The sequence below is a fragment of the Populus euphratica genome, unplaced genomic scaffold, assembly GCF_000495115.2.
Source record: "Populus euphratica unplaced genomic scaffold, PopEup_1.0 scaffold411.1, whole genome shotgun sequence".
NCBI classification, from domain to species: domain Eukaryota; kingdom Viridiplantae; phylum Streptophyta; class Magnoliopsida; order Malpighiales; family Salicaceae; genus Populus; species Populus euphratica.
Window position 1 is genome coordinate 76,796 of NW_011500297.1, and position 22,203 is coordinate 98,998.

General features: G+C 28.4%; 1 protein-coding gene across 1 annotated transcript; it reads right to left on the reverse strand.

The window, feature by feature from the left end:
* Nucleotides 1-14,893: 14,893 nt before the first annotated feature.
* Nucleotides 14,894-17,458, reverse strand: LOC105113315 (triacylglycerol lipase 2-like). Its single transcript, XM_011009449.1, has 9 exons — nucleotides 17,163-17,458; nucleotides 16,963-17,070; nucleotides 16,724-16,864; nucleotides 16,528-16,638; nucleotides 16,255-16,398; nucleotides 16,097-16,137; nucleotides 15,867-15,946; nucleotides 15,688-15,783; nucleotides 14,894-15,458 (listed from the first exon to the last, which is right to left on the reverse strand). Exons 1-9 carry the CDS (start codon nucleotides 17,349-17,351, stop codon nucleotides 15,139-15,141), a joined length of 1,230 nt encoding a protein of 409 aa, XP_011007751.1. The 5' UTR covers nucleotides 17,352-17,458; the 3' UTR covers nucleotides 14,894-15,138.
* Nucleotides 17,459-22,203: the final 4,745 nt, after the last annotated feature.

The following is a 22,203-nucleotide window of genomic DNA, read 5'->3' on the forward strand; positions in this document are numbered from 1 at the left end:
ATAATTTTTCCATCAAGAAAAAAAAAAGTTAAGCAATCAATCTTGTTTTTGTAAAAAAAAAAAAAATAGAGTTATGAAATGTTATATAAATTTAGCTATTGGTGAGGCTGGAAAAATTCTTTATAGAAAAATTATGAGTATTTTTTATAGGTTGATAAAACTTAACTCGGAAGACTTGGTCGGCCCAACTATATCTACAAAAAAAACACTTTGAAACTCAAGTCAATGTTGTATTTATTTAGGTGATATTGAGAATAAATATTCTCTACACTTAAATATTTCTTAAATGTTATTTAAATCTTGTATCAAACTTATATTTTTTTTAGATTTATATTGTCTAGAGAAATTAAAGTCTACACCTCAATTCTGTTTATATAGATTTTTTTAAAATAAATATTTTAAGATGTATTTAAGTTATTAAATATAAATATCTCATAAATATTTAGAATATTTATAGTAATATTCATGGAGATGTATATATTATATGAAATATTTGTGAATTTTTTTGTGTATCGTTAGCTATAATATTATCTTATCGGGAAAAAAAATACTAAATTCATATTAAAAATTCAATGCATATTATATAATAATAAGATAAATATTGTTTTACCAAAACCAAATAAAAAAAATATATATGATAAAAAAAAAAAAAACATATTAATCTCGACAAGATTACATGCACAATAAACAAGGAATCAAAATAAATATTAAAATATAAGACTGTCATTAAGAAAATAACAAAAAAATATAAAACGAATTTAAAAGTTAATACTAAAAAACTTGAAAATCAATCTAAATTATGTTTGGAAAATCGTCCTTTACCGATAAAAAAAACCACAAACGAAAAAGAAAGTCACGTTTCGTCAACGCCACGTTAGCTCATTAATAAAGGTTGTTCTTGTACATTTCCATGGATGTGTGCTGACAGATGATGGACCAGCCATGATTTTGTAGCTAGGAGCTTGGCGTCTGTCACTTTGTGCAGCAAGCAATGTGAACATGCTTCCCAGGGGTTTGAATATTCAAATGTTCATACAGGTATGACAGAAACAAAAATGCTGATGAAACCAAGGCCTAAGAAGATTATTTTATTTTATTTTTATTATTATTATTATATGATATGGCATAACTGATGAGGCAAGGACTTCTGACTGGGACATTTGGACATGTGGGTTTATGCACTAAGCCTTTGTTTCAGAGGAGGTCGAAACAGATATCGGTTAATATTTATTTTTTAAAAAAATATTTTTTTTATTTTTTAAATTATTTTCATTTATTGATGTTAAAAATTAATTTTAAAAAATAAAATTAAAAATAGTATTTTAATATATTTTTAAATTAAAACTTCACTTAAAAATTACAGTGGGATGCAATCATAATAACATTTTAAAAAGATTTTTGATATTATTTATTACTAGTATTAAAAACTAGAATATCTGTCGAGTTTTATTTTTATGTAAGTGAAAGAATAATATATTATAAATAACTAATAATTTTTCTTTAAACATTGATTAATTCTATAATTATTTCCAAGTTATCAATTCTATTTCAAAAACTTTTCTTATTAAAATAATTTCTTCTCAGCATTACAGTGATTGCAAACCAAAAGTTTATTGTTTTATGTTTAATGTTGTGAATTTTTAGTCATAAATTTCATTTTTTTATGGGCATCTCAAATGATTTTTTTTTCTTTTTTTTCTTGTATTATCTTTAAAAATCAAATAGTATGAAATATTGTATTTTATCAAATTTAAATTAATAACAAAACAGGCTCAACTAAATATTACATATCCACCGTACATAATGTCATCAAATTATATGGTCTTGTTGGAGTAGTAAGGTTTAATATATACCATCATTAAAGAAATAAGATATTAGATTTTCTAATACATATAATTATAGTTTTGAGTAATGAAATTATTATTTTTTCTTTCTAAAAAAAATTATTAAATCTTTTATTGAAAGTGATGCAGTCTTTTTCTTATAATTCATTAGTTATTGCATGTCAATCAGAGGTAAAAAAGTTCTTTTAGCTTTTTAAAACATAGTTGATTTAAATATCATGATAATGTGATTATGCAATTCATAATTAAAATTAAGATATGATTTTGAAAAGCTAAAAGAAGTCTGATGGAAGCATGACATAATGAAAACTTGTTTTATGACAATAACACTATTGAAATGAAGCCAAACGATGCTACAAAATTAGTTAATCTTCAATAAATAAGATTTAGTTTATTTAAGAACCAAATAATATAAGAATCTGTATTACACATTAAACTAAAAAGTTTGGAAGTGCTATTCATGAAAGGTTGTTGAAACTTAGACTTATAAGAGTTTAAGTACTTCTAAAAAATTAGCCCTAATTAATTTACATTTATGGAATGAATTGACCTACTTTCAAAACTGATATAAAACCTATATTAGCAAGCACAAACCTTAATTTAAACAAACTTGGGTTATAGCTAAAACAATAAAAATAAAATTTGTAAGTTAATTTCCTATGTTGTTGTGAGAAGATAAAAAGAAAATCAAACAATACAAATATGTTATAAAATTTATTTATAGCTTACAATCTTATCTAATTATCTTAGAAACTAATATGTCATTAAACATCACTAATTCTTTTTTTCTTATATAGCTATGATGAATAAAGAATTTATATTAGAAAAATATTTTGAAACATCAGTGAATCATTGATATGGAAATTATATTACAGCCTATTAAAAATCCTTATAGAAATAGAAAATTTCTAAAATAAACGGTCATATTCTTATAGAAAAATAATATTTTTCAAATAGAACGTTCACAAGTTAACAGAAAGTAAATAACAAAATTCATACAATTTATTCTAACCTATATTAAAAGCCCTGATCAAAGTCTGATTCACTTAAATATTTACCCAACATATAAAAATATCTCTAGAATCTCTTGGTAAAGTTTTAACTTGATCTAATAGTTTAATTTAAAGTTATTTTTAATAGCATAAAAATAAAACTAGATGATATAAAATTTTAACTTTAAATTCCAAATCTTACCAAAAGATATTGCGCCAATCAAAATGTGGATTATGAGGCAGCATTCAAATCATCTTAGTTGCCCCTTCATCCTTAAACAAAGCTTCTTGCTAACAAATTTCTATTTTCACATTGACGATATTTCTTCTTTTTCTTCTTTTCTCTCTAAATTTTCACGCTTAACTCTTGAAATTTTCAAAGCAGCTCTTTAATTTTCTTTCTTTCTTATTTCATTCCTTTCCTTTTGATTAATATTTTTTTATTTGAAATAATTCATAAGATTATAATATTTTTTTTCAATTTCATATTTTATCAATTTTTTTATTTGTTAGATTCAGTTCATATACTTTTACTTTTCATTTATTTTATTTGAAATAGTTCTTGAAATTGATTTTTTCTTATGATTTCATGCTCAAATTTTTTTTCTATTATATTTAATCATCATTCTTGGAATTCTACTTTTTGACAAGTTACAAGTTTAAAAGATTAAATTTTCTATTATATTTAATCATCATTCTTGAAATTCTACTTTTTGACAAGTTGCAAGTTTAAAAGATTAAACCCAAGCATAATCTATGATTAATATTTAATATTCAAATCAATATAAACACAAGCATAATCCATAAATAAATATTTAATTTTCAATTAGTAATAACAACCCAAAAAAATGAACTCATAATCTAATATAAATTATCAAATCATCTCAACAAAAACACACATTAATACAAATCAATAATATCCAAATATTCTAAAAATAATACATAAGAATAAACATTTTATTTTAAATTTTATCATATTTTAGTAATTTATTAATAAAAATAATTTAAGATTATGAATTAATCTGATTAAAAAGGATTGTAAGGATGTCGTCACCAAGGGACAAGTGCAAGAAGTGGAGGAATAGTGGCGGTCGTCCGCACCACAACCACTAATAGCACGTGGATTCGCGTGTCACCAAAGGTGAAACAACTTTTTTTTTTTGGATTGGTTTCTCCTCCTCCTCGTCCTCCTCGTGCCGGCGGTGAGCCTAAACAATACCTGCAAAAGAGAAAACTTCACAAACAAACAGTTCTATTTCTTCCTCTTCTCTACGGATCTGCTTCTCCGCTGCAGGTTTTGGATACTCGTCGGTGTCGGGTTGCTACTACTGTCATTGGCACGGGTTAAAGGACTGTTGGAATGGGTGGTCTTGGAAGCTCTTGGCTGGAGGAAAGATAAAGTTGATTTTTGGGTTAAGGCCATGGGGGGATACTGGTTGATCTTGTTTGACTGGAGGTGGCTGCAACCAGAGAAGATGATGAGTCTATGATCTAAGGCTGTGATGCTGTTGGTTTCTCTGCTACGATGAAATGCTGGTTTTGCTTGGGCTAGATAAAGGGGCTAGTGGCTTTGATGGCTCACAGCAAGAATGAAGCGAGAGAGGCTGGTTGATGGGTACTCAAAATATTCTTTTCATATTTAATCTTTATAGTCTTTATATGTTACTCAAAATATTCTTTTCATATTTAATCTTTATAGTCTTTCACAATCATCTATAATTTTCATAATTTCTCCAAGAATTTATATTACCTTCTAGTTTCTGATTTTTAAAATTCATTATCTTTTAAACAATATTATATAATTAAAAAAAAATTCTAAATTAATCATTATTATTTTTTCACTATTTTTTTTTCTTTCTGTATTTGTTTTTCCTTCTCTATCTTTCTTCTTTTTGAAAAAATTATCAATATATAAAAAAACAAGAGAAATGATCAAAAAAAAATTGTGAAATGATAAAAAAAATTGTGAAAAACAATATTATACTTTTTAAGAAATTGGTATTTTTGCATTTTTCTTGGAAAAAATTCAAAGGATTTCTGAGAAAATAAGTTATGAGAATTATCATAATTAAGATATAATTAGTTAAATTTTCAAATGACATAATAGGCAAATATACTTAATCGTTGGTAGTGTTATAAATTGAATTTTCTTAACGTAAATAATATTTAATGAAATCATAATTTTCCCCCATCATTCACAAGTAGTCATATTATGTAAGCTAACTTGCTACGTGATAAAAAAAAAAATTTATAACGCAATAAATAAATATACATAGTTATCCGCACCTTAATTAACCACTTGTTTATTTTTCTACACTTGTTTATTGCAATATCTTCTTTTCCCCCCCCTTTCTTATTAATCCACAAAAATGATTGCTGAAAACTCACAAATCTTTTGCAATCTCTTGCCCTAGTAGTACTCCAAATATTGGCCTATGCTTATAATTGTTTTATAAATCATTTTTTATTTAAAAATATATAAAATAATATTTTTCATTTTAAAAAAATTATCTTTAATAATGGTATATTAAAATAATCTGAAAACATAAAAAAAATATTAATTTAAAGTAAAAATAAATAATTTTTAAATTTTTTTAAAATATAATAATAAATAAGATATTTATGAATTTCACCACTGCATCTTGAAAAAATTAAGGGTTTATTTGTAGTTTTTTTAAATGGAAATATAGTACATTTCAACATTTATAAATAAGAAAAAGATACTATGAGATAAGGATAAGAATTCCAAAAATATTTCATTTAAAACAATTTAAAATAATTTTTTATTTTAAGATTGAATGTAATTAATAATTCACCATCACATTGAAAACTCAATTCTCAATTCTATGAGAATTTTTATGAGAGCTTTTCATTTACTTCTCTAAATCACTTTTAAAGACAACTTCAAAATTGTTATTATAAAATTATAAAAATATTTCCATCATTAAAAAAAAAAAAAAGTCAGTTTATTGTACTAATTTGCATTGCTTTTTAACCCTTCATGCATACATTTAACCTCAGACTCACCATCTTACACAACAAAAATGAACACGTCCTCACCATGCAAACCCCTAATTTTCCTATAAATACCCTCAACCCACCAGCAACTCAAACCCATCAAGAGCTTAACAGTACTATTAACAGTGTCTAAGCTCAACACTATTCTAGCCACTGTCACTGCCCTCTTTATATACTGGATAGTCATATTCATTCTTAGAAAATTAATAGATAATAATAAAAAAACAAAAAAAATATACAGTTGGTAGTTTTTAATAGAGACAACAACGAATAATTTCAATTGATAATTTCTAAAGAAAAATAAGATGGAAAAAGAAAAAAAAATCAATGCAAATTTCATTAATAATTTAACGAATATCGACGAAACCCTCAATTGAAATTTTATCAGCAAATTTAAATAAATTTAAAACCCTTAGTTCTCTCTTCTTTTATATTTCTTCTTCTTCTTCTTCTTCCTTTTCATTCAAAATAGTAGCATCTCTCTCCCAATTAATTAACAAATTCGGCCACCCCCTTCACAGATTTGGCCACCTAACCCGCCGCCATTGACCTATATCAATTAGTAATGTTAGCATCCTTCTCTTGGTTCTATTTTTTAAGAACCTTCAATACACTAAGCAAACATACCTATTATTTTTTATATTACTTGAAATTGGCATTTATATTTAAATATTATTTTGTTAATTTTATTATTTAGCTTATATTTTGATGGAAAATAAAATTTGTATTAAACTAATAATTAGTTATTGGATTATAAACTTATTTTTAATACAAAATTAAATTTGTAATTGATAATTAATTATTGTCTCGTATTAGTGCTATTAACATGTTGTGCTTTTTATCACTATTGTCACTCGTGATGTCTGGGGCACATGTACTCTCATTCACCTCCTTCTTTTCTTTGTGAAAATTTATATGTAATTGATTTTAGTTTAAAACATTGTTTTGCTTGTGATTGGAGAGTAATCATATGATTAGAATCGTAACTTGTAAGATTCCAACAATCACTTTATGATATTTTTTTATTATATATTTTTTAATAATTAACATATTTTCAATTGATGAAATCACTCTTCCCTTGTAGATATCATAGGAACAAGCTCCCCAAGCACTTCAAGAAATGAGCTTTTGTTTGGATGACAAGGACATTGATATGTGCCACGTTAAAAGGTTGGAATTTCATTATGTCTATGGCTGACTAATGGTTTTCATTTCAAATATATCATTTTTAAGATCAATTTGTTTTTTGGAATTTCTTGTTAATATTTTGTATTGTATAATTAAAAGCACTCTATAAGAAGGTATTCATTTGTTATCTCATTTTTTTTTTATCATTTTTACCTTTCATATTTTTTCTTAGCCAATATTATAGGGTTTGGGTCAAGTTAGGATTACTAGAAAGAATGCAAAAAGAAACAATCAATTGGTAAGGATAAAATATTTGATTTATATTTATGGTGAGAGCTAGCATGCTGAATGTGTTTTTCTTCCGTTAGTTGAATTTATCACTATTGTGTCTATTAGATTTCCAACCAGAGTCACGTTAACCATATTTACATTGATAAATTCCAAGATATCTTGTAACCTTTATTGTTAGCTATGTTTGATTAAAAATATTATTGTTGTCATTGAATTAATTTAGATAGGATGTTTCATTCTGTAATAAAATCAAAATTATATGAGACATTTATTGGTGCTTTATATGGCATTATATTTATATTTGTTAGATAAAGTTTAATGTTTCTTTTTTAGATGCGTTCATTATTTCAATGGTTTCACAATTGTTGTTTTTGTTATTTTTGTATATTTAGGTTGGTTAGATGATTATAACAATCAAACTTAGAAAAAATAATGAAAACACTAATAGAATTGCTAAAAGACAAGAACATTCTGTTGGCAATTTCATTTACAATTTCTCCCTTATTTTGTTATAAATTTATAGGTTGGTTAGATGATTATAACAATCAAACCTAGAAAAAATAATGAAAACACTAATAAAATTGCTAAAAGACAAGAACATTCTATTGACAATTTCATTTACAATTTCTCCCCTATTTTGTTATAAATTTACAGAAGGTTTTGGAATTTTTTATGGAATACATGACTAAAAATTATGTCAAAAATTAATTTCTGATGCACTTGTTAAAGAAAAATAGAAGGTGAACTTTGATTTTTTTAGCCCAAATAATTCATCGACAATAATAATACTGAAAAAATGCCAATGAAATGACAATTCTCGATGAGAACTTGCAAACAACAGGTTTTCATCAAAAATTCTTTAAAATATTTTCTCTCTTTTAATATACATATAACCGTATTAAGAATGATTCTATTCTTTCTTTCAGACACCTTATTCTGTTAAGGCTTTTGAGGCATAGTTAATTGATGTTTTATGTTATTCTATCTATAATACTCATTAAATTCATGTGTTGTGTACTTACCATTTTTATTTGTTCTTAAGTATTTCAATTTATATTCACTTTTTTTTCTATTAAGATTTTAAACTCCTTAAATTTACTAAACTTTTCCATCTATAAAAGTAAAAAAGCACATGTTGCCATCAATTGAATCCACCAAATCAAGAGGCTGGGTTGCTCTTGAATTTTATCCAGTTCAAACGACACTTTGTTCATTCCAGGCATGTGAGGAGATGCTCTAATATCTAGATATCATGTGCTATAATTATTGGAATTAAATTTTTTATAAGCCGGTAACAAATCTAGTTGATTAGAATCAAGTTTCTTTTATGTAAAATTAACTTTTTTGTCTTCATACTTGTTTTGAGAATAATTTGAAGCACAATGACCATATTCCTTGTAGTTGGAACATTAAGCATTCACATTATTATTCCTCCAATTTGAATATGCTACATGATTTTTGCCTTTACTTCCTCTAAAAATGAAACTTTGATTTCTTGCTCTATAATTTTCTTGATTTTTGAAAGATCTTTCTCCTTAGTAAAAAGATCTACCTCTTTGAAATGATCCATTAGTGGATTTAGAATTACTTTTCATATTTAGCTTTATTTGTAAAGCTTGTTCTAGTGATCTCCTTTCTTCTCTTCTTTTTATTTTCTACTCATGGGCTTGCAAAGATCTCATCAGTTTTTCTACTGTAAAATCTTTTAAATTTTGGATTGTTACCATAACATGTGTAGAATTGTTACATAAGGAATATGAAATATGTAGAAGAAGTGAAAAGAGAAGTAGAGAATGAATTCTTAGAAAGGAAAAGAAGAATTCTTTACGTCTGAAATAATTTGCATGCAACATTTCTTTACGTCTGAAATAATTTGCATGCAGCATTTTTTTTTTTCTTACTTGAATCAAAGTACATGAATGCATATATATACACATATTCTAACTAACTTTCTCAACTAACTAACAGCTTTCAACTAGCTTAACAGTTATAACTAACTTTGTAACTGTATTTACACATATATGAAGATTGCAGAATAAGAATAGAATGGCTAGTCTTTAGTCTGCTATGGGCATTGGTTATTCTGCAAACTACTTGGCCTTCTATGATTTCTTGATGTGTTCATTGTGCATATTGATAGACTGTTGTAAATTCCAATATCCCCCCTCAAGATGAGAATAAATATTTATCATTCCCATCTTATTAAGGATAAGAGTAAGTGTGAGATAACCTAGCAGTTTGGTGAGTGTGTGTGTTAGCTGAAATCTAGAAGGGATATGAATGATGTTAAGCAATCCCTCATGTAATTTTTCTCAAATAAGATGACAGTCAAGTTGTATATGTTTAGTGCATTCATGATGGACCAAATTAGAGGCAAGTTCTGAAGCAAATTTGTTGTCAGTGTATAGCAAGGCAAGCTAAAAGTGTTGTATATGGAAATCAGCCAATAAATAAACCAGCCATTGAAGTTCACATGATGTAGTTGTCAAAGCTCAATATTTAGCTTTTACTGAGGATTGACTGATAGTTGGTTGTTTCTTGAATTTCCAGGAGATAAGTGAATCTCCAAGAAAAACCAAATATCCAATGACACTTCTTCTAGTAGCAATGCAATCTCCCCAATCACTGTCAGAATAGGCTTTTAAATGAAAGGTAGAATCATATTTGAGAAGCAATCTTTGACCTAGTGTTGCTTTAAGATATCGAAGGACTTTCTCTACATCTTGCAGATACATTGTATGAGGATTGGACATGAATTGGCTAAGAGTTTGGATGGCATACGATAAGTCTGGGTGTGTGACTGTGAGATAGATAAGTCTGCCAATGAGTCTACAATGAGATGCAGGGTCAAACAGAAAAGGGTTATCATCATAAGCACTAACTTCCAGTATGGATTCCATACGAAAACTGACTGGTTTAGCTCTAGAAAATCCACTATCTACTAGTATATCTAAGGCATCCTTTCTCTAAAAAGGAACAATGTTTTTTACAAACCAAGCAACCTCAATGCCTAGAAAATACTTCAGTTTTTCCAAATCTTTTATAGGGAAGGTCATGTGAAGGAACTATTTAACTTTGTCAATTGTTGTAAAAGTGTTAGAAGTGATGATTACATCATCAACATAGATTAATACTGCGATGAAGTTGTTAGTAGTTTTTCTGATAAAGAGGCTAGAATTTGATTTTACTTATAGAAATCTGAAAAGCAATAGAGAGGTAAATAGCTTAAAGAACCATTGTCTATGAGCTTGTTTCAAGCCATATATGTTTTTTTTGAGTTCGCAGGCTCAAGGATCATTGGGAGTTGAATAACCAGGAGGCAACTGCACATATACTTCCTCATGTAAGTCACCATACAAGAAAGCATTGTCTGTATCATGTTGATGTAAATGCTAATTATTAACAGCAGCAATGGTGAGAAAAACTCTAATTGTTGTCATCTTGGCCACAAGAGAATAAGTGTCAAAGAAATTAATTCCCTCTTATTGTGTGTATCCCTTAGCTACCAATCTTGCCTTGTAACTTTCAACCTTTCCATCAGCTTGGAACTTTACTTTGTATACCCACTTACATCCAATGAAAGATTTATCATGAGGCAGAAGTACTAAATCCCTGGTTTGGTTTTGTTCAAAAGTTATAATCTCATTGGTTATAACATTTTTCCAATGAGGAATAGAGCTGACTTGTTTGTAAGTCTTTGGTTTAAAAAACAAAGGAAACAAAAGAAGTGAAGGCTCGTTGTGGTAAAGATAATTTAAAAGTAAATAAGAAAGAGAAGATTGAGTGTGGCTTACCAGGAAAGGAGCAATCAAAAGAGCTTGGGTCTACTGAAGGAATATGAGCCATATTGCCATAATAGTACTATTATAAGTAATTAAATGGATGTTTAATCCTTTCAGACCTTCTGAGTTGGGAAATAAGATGTTGAGTTAAGGAAGGAGTTAGAGGAACAGAAGTTTGTAAGGGCAATAATGTAGAAAGAACATAATGGATAGGAGTTGACAAGGAAAAGAATAAAAAAATTAAGGAAAATCAGGAAACATAAAGGTTGTATGAATTATGTTTGGAATATGTGGAAATATGAATTCATGAAAAATAACATTGCGAGACACAAAGGTTTTGTATGTTGTTAAGTCAAGCACTTTGTACCCTTTATTGTGAGGAGGATAACCAAGAAAAATAAATTTAGTGGCTTGTGGTTGAAATTTTCCTTTGTTATGTATGAATGTGCTAACAAAATATAAACAACTGAATACCTTGAAGTAATTGTAAGTAGGTGGTTTGTTGAATAGAATCTAAAATGGTATTTGATTTTGTAGAATGAGTGAAGAAATACGATTGATTAGGTGAGTGGCTGTGAGAATGCAATCCGTCCAGTAAGCTAAAGGGAGTTTGGATTGAAACATGAGAGATCTAGCTATATTTAGTAGATGTTGATGTTTCCTTTTAGCCCTTCTATTATGTTCAAGTGTTTCAACAAAGGTTGATTGATGAATAATGAATGCCATGTTCTTGGTAAAAAGTAGGCATATTAAACTCTTGTCCACTGTCTATTCTAAGAGTTTTAATTCTGGTATTGAATTAAGTATGAATATAGAGTAGAAAATTGCTAAGAAGACCTCTAGTTTTAGATTTGGATTTCATTAAAAATATCCAAGAGAATCTATTGTAATCATCTACAATGGTAAGGAAAAACTTATAACTAGAATATGAAGTAACAAAGAAGGGCCCTTAAATATTAATGTGAAGTAATTGAAAAGCCTATATAGATGAATTCATAGATAATAGAAAGGGCACCAGTTTTTGTTTAGCTAAGGGGAAAATTTCACAAATAGAACTACTTATAGAAGTTACTAAATGATCTTTTTTGTTTAGAAGATTGATTTTGGAGGTAGAAATGTGGCATAAACGTAAATGCCAAAAATCAATGGTAACAATACAAGATTTGATTAATGATCTAGGAGGTAAGCATTTTATAGATTGATCATGAGGTTTGTGAAGATGGTATAGACTAGATTTAGCTTCAGCAAGCCTAATTGTCCTTCATTTACTTAGATCTTACAGTATATATTTTGTGTAAAGAAAGAACAAACCAAAAGTGTTATCAGCAATTAATGTTGACACAGAAATAAGATTGATATTGAAGGATGGAACATAGAAAGCATTGTGTAAAATGATGTCAGGAGAGAATTTAGCCATTCTTGTAAAAATAATAGGCATATTTTGACTATTTAGTAGATGAACTTTGGATTGAATTTTAGGCAGAACAATGGACTCGAAAAGAAAGGGGTTACAAATTATGTGATTTGTTACTCCTGTATCAAGAATCCAAGTAAAATTATTCTGAGGTAAAGAAATGATATGACGTGAAAATGATATACCTGATGCAGATACTTCCTCAGTAGTGTTATTTAGCTTTGAGTTGGAAATGTTATTTGCAAAAGTGAGTAGATTCTATATTTGCTCTTGAGAGAAAATAATGTTGGGAGTGTCAAGATGTTGCTCCAAGACAACAGTATTATATGTAGTGAGTACCCTTTAATAATTTTTGTTGGTACGTGGCGTGCTAGCAAATCGTTTTCCTCTTGGTTCCTTCCATCCAGAAGGATATCCAATGATCTAAAAACATTTATCAATAAGATGTCTTGGATATCCACAGTGGGAGCAAATTGCCTTAGTTTTTTCTTTTTGTTTAGAAAAACGTGTAGCATATGTTGAACTTGATCTAAGGTTTGGATTGTGGTATTGTTCAACAACCATTGCTTATGAGTCAATGGGAATCCCTACCATATTCATTAGAAACCTCTGACTCTCTTCTTGAAGAAGCAAAGGAAAAACCTTCCCTATAAATGGCAAAGCAGTTTGGAGTAATAATTAGCTTCTGATTACTAAGAAAGAATCATTGAGTCCTATCAAAAATTTCATAATATAATCTAATTGTTATTGATCTGTTAAATGCTTTAGAATGTTGCAAGAGCCTGAATCAAGATTTCCACATTTATAGTTTGATATTGGATGATAACTAATGTATTCATCCCATAAAGCCTTGAATTCACTGAAATGGTTTGTGACAATTTTTGAGTTCTAAGAAATAGAACTTAAAGATTTCTCCAAACTGAAGACTTTTGATCCATCACTTCTCAGGTTTCTAACTTTCAATTCTTCCCAAATCTTGAAGGCTGTCGTGAAGCAATGAAAGTTGTTGTGAATATCTTTGGCAATGAAATTCATTAGCCATGACAAGACTAGATTATTTGATCTTAGTCATGCCACACGAAGTGATTGATTGTTGGTGATTGGTTGAATCAAAGAACCATCAATAAAGGCAATCTTGTTTTTCACTCTTAAAGTAATTATTATGGATCTACTTCATGCAATGTAATTTTCACCAGTAAAAATTTCAGAGACCAGAAGTGCATCAGGGTTATCAAAAGAGTACAAGTAGTAGTAGCTGGAAGAATCTTCAGATAGATTCATAGTAGTGATGTTGAATGAATCATTATGTGTTGTAGAAGCATTTCCTTCAAGATGATTAAACATTTTGAAGTTTTGAAGGGATCAGAAAGATGATGGAGGAAAGATTTTAAACTATAAAAGAACATGAATCTTTCTGTTGATGATGAAGAAGAAGTGTGAAACAATAAAAAAACACTTAAATTTTTAGTAATTATGATCTAATACCATATAGAATTCTTACATAAGGAATATGAAACATGCAGAAGAAGTGAAAAGAGAAGTAGAGAATGAATTCTTGGAAAGGAAGAGAAGAATTCTTTACGTCTAAATAATCTGCATATAGCATTTTCTTTTCTTATTTTCTTACTTGAATCAAAGTACATGAATACATATATATACACATATTCTAACTAATTTTCTCAATTAACTAACAGCTTTCAACTAGCTTAACAATTATAACTAACTTTGTAACTGTGTGTGTGTGTGTGTGTGTGAAGATAGTCTCTAGTCTGCTGTGGGCATTGGTTCTTTTATAAACTACTTGGCTTTCTTTGATTTCTTGTTTTCTTGATGTGTTTCTTGTGCATATTGACAGACTAATATAGATTCCAATAACATGATCAAATTCTGAGTACAAAGACCTCAAAATCTTCTTCATCACATGAATATCATCAATCTTTTCTTCATTTCTTCTCATCTGATGCACCAAGTAAATTACTTCTGTAAAGTAATTTAAAATTGTCTTATTATTTGTTAAGCTTTTCAAAATCTCCTTTTAGAGCTTATCATCATACCTTTTTGGCTCTTTCAACTCCACTGTAAGTCTTGTTCAAAACTGCATACGCTTTCTTTGAAGTCTTTGCTAGAGCCGTCATTTCAAGTGCTACTTTATCAAGCCTTTGATAGATTGTAAATAGGGCTTTATTATCCTTCTTTCTAGATTCTCATAGAGCCCATCTTTTTATGTTTCTTATCGCTGCCTCTTTTCTTATCGATTTTGGTTAATTTTAAAGGATTTAAATAAAAATATTGACTTTCAACAATTTTAGACTTCCATGCGCAAAACATATACGCGTACGTGTTGGCATATAATACATGCTTAACCTATCAATAGCCCTTTGGTTCAATGTTATTCTTGCTGCAAACTTAAGCTCATTCTTAAACTTCACTTAATCAAGCAAACTTGGGTATATAGGCTTGATTTGTCAATGTATCCAAAATCATACTAGATGGAAAAGTGCAATGATATTAACCAAGGAAATCAGAACTATTTTAAGCAGTACATGACCTTTACATTTAATCATGAGATTGAATATTTGCAGTAAACATGGATAATATATGCCTATCTACACGGAAAAAAAGACATAGACAATTCTTATTATTGTCCACAAACAGAGTTCTTAGACTGATCAGTTGATCTTAAAGAAGGCTATTAAAGGATCATAGACAATCTGATTAGCATTCACGCCCAAAACAAAATCTGCATGAGCATATTCATCTATGTATTGTACCACCAGCTTGTCGCCATCATGATCTTTAAGGTTGTCTAGTAGAACTTGTACATCCTTCACATCAGAGAGATAGTCATTCTCTCCATAGCTAAGAAATAAAGGAAGGTCATTAGGGATGCTGGTCATGTTATACACTGGAGGAGTAGGTTGCCCGTAATGATCCATGTTGTCATTTTCATTACCATAATCATACATTGCTATCGTTCCCGTCCTAATCACTACATAGAACCACAGAATCAGAATGTAATGAATAAAGCAAACTTCTAAAGTTCAGCATTTTTCTGTTTAGATTTTACTCGAATAAGTTATCCCATTTCCTTCTCATTCATTGAAAAAAATGTTTGAGATAATTTCCTACCATAATGGTTGCTTTTGTTGTTCAAAGAATTTTCTTGATTTGTTTTTCTTAAGAAGGAGTTAGCCAATCAGGAATTTAGAAACACTTACTATGTGCCAGATGAATAATGTTCTTGGTTGCTGTTGATTGAGGTTCATGATCAAGAAATTCATTTGTCCGAGATGAATTCAGGCAGCAATTCGGGTCTAAAACATGTTAGCTGGTCAATCAGTATTAGTTAAGTACTAAATTTTTGTGTGTTCAGGTTTTAATGAACAAGCCTAAATACCAGTTATAGCTGTTAATAAGTCAGAGCAGTCGATCCCAGGCTTAATACAGATATCTTCCAGAAGCTTGTTCACAACCTGCCTGTTCACTAAGAAATCATAATAGTTACTATTTCTTTTAGCAACTTGATAATGATGATGATGAAGAAGAAGAAAAAATTCATTTAGCAACTTGATGGTGGTGATAATGATGATGATGAAGTAGAAAAAGAAAGAAGAGTTGCTTTCTCACCCATAAAGAGAAAATTCATGTTGTCCTAACCAGTACAAGTCCTGTGCAATAATGAGACAAAATGCTAAGTAAAAATGTAAAGGAATTGTTTTCCTTTAAATTTAAATTTGGAAATTCATTTTTTCTATAGCAAGGAAGATCCATTCATTTAGTTTTACCTCAGCTATAAATAAATCGACAAGACCTCTTGCAAACGGTGATGTCATATGGTTAAGATAAGCTATTGGACAGAGCAAAACAGCCGATCTTAACATGTTCAATAACTTTCCTTGAGAAAAGGCAGCCAAAGCAATCAAAGTTCCCTGAAATGAAGTCAAAGATTGTCTTAGCCTCAGTTATGTATATATATGCAGAACAAAATTCTACAACGATAGATATTGATGTCCCAGGAACCAGAAAAAACAGTGAAAGCAACACAGTGTAATATTCACCTGGGAATGCCCAACATAGTCAAGGTTCTGCCCTGTCTGGTCATGAACATACTGAAATGTAGCAGGAAGATCATAGGCAGCTAACTCATCCCAGGTCCAATCCCAATAAGCCTGCCATGAAACAAGATAAAGTGTTCGATTGTTAAAAAAGATTCAGGGTCACATAATGAAGCAAAATATATCGACTCAAAAGTACCGAATCAGAGGGATCGAGTGACGCGTGGCCCCGGCTAAATCTAGTCCCACGACTGTTGGAAATCCACACATCATAACCATTATCCGCCCATATGAATGCTAAAGATTCATTAGGAAGACTCATCAGCCACGTTACGCCATCCTGCCGTCAATCCTTTAATGTTATTTTTCGTCTTCATTTAAATCGCAGCCATAAACATTAGAGATCAATGAAGAATTAGCTAGCTAGCTACTACGTACCACAATTAGCCCATGTTGTAGCAGAACTGGCGGCTTGTCTGCTGCCTGACCGGACAACCCAGAAGGGATTCTCTGAAGGCTAAGAATATAACCATCTTTTGTTGTTACCTGCAATAATCCATTCAGAGTTGGAAAAATGTGCTCAAGTTTCTAAAGCAAAACGACTAAGTCCTTTTATTGAAGCTGTTAGCCTCCTGTACCGTATGTTCTTGGCAGGCGTAGCCTTGTGGCTCCACCACCGATTTGCAAATACCATCATTGGCATTCAGGGATGACACAGATGTGCTATTCCGACTATTGAAGGAATAAACCTTTGTTCCTGCAGCGGCCGCAGTTGCCGATAAACAGAATAGGATCACTAGAATTTGAGTGGCTAAAGTCTCAGCCATTTAAAATTTAGTAACAAACCACACCAACTATACTTCTCTGTTTTCAAATTTTACCAAATCTATTTCCTTTTATATACTACCAACATCAATGCATATATTATTAAATCTTACCTATTTCAACTCCTTCGTGTTATATATATATATATATGACCTGAACTCTTTCTCATTTATTATGGATGTGAGTTTCTTGAATTTTCTTTATATAAAATCAATAAAATTAGAATGTAAGTTACCGTAAAAAAAAGAGTCAATTTAAGGATCAAAGTATAACTATGATACAACTATGAAATTTAATTAATGGTAAATTGTAAAAATTCTCCATGTACATGCTTACAATTTAATAAGATAAATTAATACAAGAAAAGTTTTTTACGAGAAATATTTCAACAATTCATTAGAACCATTTTAAGTTGTTCTTTTTTTTTATTAATAATTTTGTAGAAGGTGATTGATTATAATTTTTTTGTTTAAGATAGTGTTCCGCAATACTTACAGGAAGAACACTTTAAAATTTAAGTTAGTATAGTATTTTTTCAGGTGACAACAAAAATAAATATTCTCTAAATTTCAATGTTTCTTAAAACTTCTAAAGTCTATAAAGATAAGTTGTGGTAGATTTTTTATCCATAAAGATAAAACTTTTATATAATTTTTTTAAAATAAATATTTTGAAAAATATCTAGATATTTTATATAAATATTTTATAAATATTTAAGTTATACAATATTTTAACACTTTAACTACAAACAGAAAAAAAAAAAATCACTTTAATATTCAGCGTCAAATCAATTTCGTCAACGCCACGTTTGCACATTAATAAAGGTTGTTCTTGTACGTTTCCATGGATGTATGCTGACAAATGAAGGACCAGCCATGATTTTGTAGCTAGGAGCTTAGCGTCTGTCACTTTGTGCAGCAAGCAATATTGTGACCAGAAGACAGGGGTTTGAATATTCAAATGTTTATAGAGGGATGACGGGAAAAAAAATATAATTATAATTATAATTATAATTATATTAGTTGGGTCGATGCACTGAAAGGGCCACCGCATGATTATTATTCCAATCACAACCGTACACGTTTACATTGGGATACTATCATAATAACATTTGAAAAAGAATTTTAGGTACTATTACTTACGAGCATTAAATACTAGAATATCATGGTGAGTTATATTTTTATGTGAGTGAACGAATAATATGTTATAAATAACTAATAATTTGTCTTTAAACATTAATTAATCCTATAATTATTTCCAAGTTATCTTCTATTTCAAAAACTTCTCTATTAATATATATTTTTTCTTAGCATTACATTGATTGCAAACCTATTACATGTATTCTAGATAGTTTATTTTCTTACGTGTAATGTTGTGAATTTTTAATGATAAATTCTAAATTTTTGTGGTCATCCCAAAAGATTCTTTTTTTTTATTATTATTTTGTATTTTTCTCAAATTATTTTTAAAAATCAAATAACAAAATATTGTATTTTATTAGATTTAGATCGATCGTAAAACAAGCTCAACTAAATATTGTGTACTCACTATCACGTGTATCCACTATCACACATGTTTTAGATAATAAATTGTCTTATATGTAATGTTGTGATTTTTTAGTGATAAATTTTAAATATTTGTAGTCATCCTAAAAGATTCTTCTTTTTCTTTATCCATATTTTTATCATATTATCTTCAAAAATCAAATAATATGAAAATATTGTATTTTATCAGATTGAGATTGATTACAAATCAAGCCCAACTAAAACTTATGTATCCACTATTACATATATTTTAGATAGTTCATTGTCTTATGTGCAATGTTGTGATTTTTTGTGATAAATACCAAATTTTTATAGGCATTCCAAAAGATTTTTTTCTTTTTTAACCCTATTTTTCTTATATTATCTTTGAAAATCAATTAGCATGAAATATTATATATTTATTATATTCAGATTGATCACAAAATAAGCTCAACTAAAGGTTATATATCTATTATTACATATATTTTAGATAGTTCATTATCTTATGTGTAATATTGCCATGATTTTGTGATAATTTCAAATTTTTATGGGCATCCCAAAAAATTCTTTCTTTTTTTTTTTCTTTCCCTATTTTTCTCATATATTATCTTTGAAAATCAAATGACATGAAATATTAGATTTCATTAAATTTAGATTGATTACAAAAACAAACCCAACTAAATATTGTGTATCTATTATTACATATATTTTAGCGATTGTTTTGTAATAAATTTCAAATTTTTATGGACATTCCAAAAGATTCTTTTTTTTTTTTCTATATTTTTCTCATATTATCTTTAAAAATCAAATAGCATGAAATATTATATTTTATTAGATTTAGATCGATCACAAAACAGTCTAACTAAATATTATGTATCCATTATTACTTTATTGTTTTATGTGTAATGTTGTGATATTTTAGTGATAAATTCTAAATTTTTGTGGGCATCCCAAAAGATTTTTTTCTAGATAGGATATTCATGTAGTAATAATTATTTATGCATCTCTAAATGTTTTAATTTCTCAGGAGTTAAAAATATTAAATAACAGAATAATGATAAAGCATATTAAGAAAAGCTAAGTGTACAAAGAAAAACTAACATATTAAGGAAAGATGGCCCTCCAGGAAATATCCATCCATAAAAACTAAAGGAAAACAATTTTCTTTTGTGTTCATCTCATGTGACCATAAAATGTTATAGTAAGCTGCCACTACAGATAATTTATTGCTTAATATGAAAAAAAATAAAATAAAAATAGATGATGTATTGTCTCCGGCACAAGAAAACAAAAAACTAAAAAAATGCTATGCTTTTTTTGTTTTTATGTTTTAAAAATATTTTTTAAAAAAAATTAAATATTATTTATTAATTTTAATTTAATATATTTTTAATTTTTTCAAATTATTTTAATATATTAATATTAAAAATAATTTTTAAAAATTAAAAAAATTTATTAATATATATTTTAATATAAAAAATTATTTAAAAAACAATCACAACTCTATTTTCAAACAGTACATTTAAAGCCTGAGCAGGCAAGGCTTTTATATAATCAAACATGTAGGCATAACTCATTTGTAGCTAGACTCTATCCTTTATTTTTATTTTATTTCCCTTTTCATTAATTGTTTTTATTTAAATAATGATTTATGTACTCTTTCTTATTGCTTTAATAAGTTGAATTACCTTCGATTTTTGTTTTTTGTAGTAATTGATCTTTTTATGTTTTCTTTAGTTGCATGATATTTTGAAATGATCAATATTAATTGCTTGTGAATCTTTTTTCTTTTATGTTTTATATGTACTCATTGTATTTTAATGAAATATTTATAAAAACAGAAATAATTTACTATTAATAATTAATTATCTACTAAAATAAAATAAATAATAATGTTTAAAATAAATCAGATAATTAGTGTAAAACATTCTCGAGTATATCTATTTTTTATTTCTACTATAAAGACTAGGTTTCTAGTTTAAAATTTAATAAATGTTAACAACTCTTTTTGAATTTAGCATTTATATAGTTTTTAATTTATTTTTCGAAGTGTAAACAACTATTTTTTGTTTTTATCAATTACAAATAAATTATGATAAATAAAAACATATTCAAAACATAATTATTTTGTTCTTTTTTATATTAAAAAGTAACTTGAAATCCAACTGACACGACTAAAAGATTGATGTCTTCTCCCAAGTGCAGGAGTGTCGAAGTAATAAATAACCCGGCAAGACCGGGGTCGAACCACAAGGAGGTTATTTGTACAAATTATAAATAACAATAATACAACAACAATAACAATAACAATAACAATGTTAACATGATTACATTAGTCATCTTATTCAATTAATGCTAATACTTGTAAATCTCGTCAAGCATTCATGATTATAACTTATGTTAACAACAAATCAAGTTCCTTTCATAGCTCAGGTGTCGGTTATACCATACATTATGGGCTATGAAAGTGCCAAACATTTGTTGTACCAAGTGTTATGTAACATAAATCAAGATTAGTCATTTAACAAGCAAAGTATTAAAGAGTGAACAAGATAGCAAATATAAAACATGTTAGTATCAAACATTAAAGTCCATATTAAGTTTACATTATACTTATTCTTACACCATTAGTGTAACCTTTTCACCTTGACATAATTAACTTAGCTAGACATAATGAAAGAAAGCAAAATAGATAAACAAAATAAGAACATAAAAGTTAACTAAGTAAAGGAAAGGAAATGAAAGGCATAAACTTAATATTAATGAAAACAAAGCATAAAAAATACAAAGAGAGAAAGGAAGAGCATGATCTTGATCTGGAAATCAAGATGCCTAAATGCATGGCAAATGCCTCCTTTTATAGGCCAAAAATGGGAACTATTGATTTGATGACTAATTGATAAGTGGGTGACCAACTTTTGACTTGGTGACAATCCTTATCTTCTCTTGTCTGCCCAAAACGTCATTGATAACGTCAAAACTGGAGCCAGTTGCAAACATGAAAGTTGTAGGCAATTGTCTCAGCTTTCTTGTGTAAAAATTTCAGCTCATTTGGACTTCTAGAACTCCAGATATGGCCAAAATACCGAACAGTGCTCGGGCTGGAAGACAGATTCGGGCTTCTTTGTTGTTGCTACAATTTGGACTTGATAATGGCCTTTTTAGATCTTGGGCTCCATATGAAAGTTGTAGGCCTATGTCTTACCTTTCCATCCATATAAATTGGACCTAAATCTGAGATATATAGCTCCAGATATGACCCATTTACCGAACAGTGTTCCGGTTTGGATTGCACCGACATCTCTTTTCTAAGTTTGGCCATCTCTTTATC

Coding starts and splice junctions, on each gene's coding strand:
- LOC105113315 (XM_011009449.1), bottom strand. CDS start 17,351: ATGGCTGAGACTTTAGCCACTCAAATTCTAGTGATCCTATTCTGTTTA. Junction 16,865..16,962: donor TACAACATGGGCTAATTGTG/GTACGTAGTAGC, acceptor GATTGACGGCAG/GATGGCGTAACGTGGCTGAT. Junction 15,459..15,687: donor CATTATTCATCTGGCACATA/GTAAGTGTTTCT, acceptor GGTTCTATGTAG/TGATTAGGACGGGAACGATA.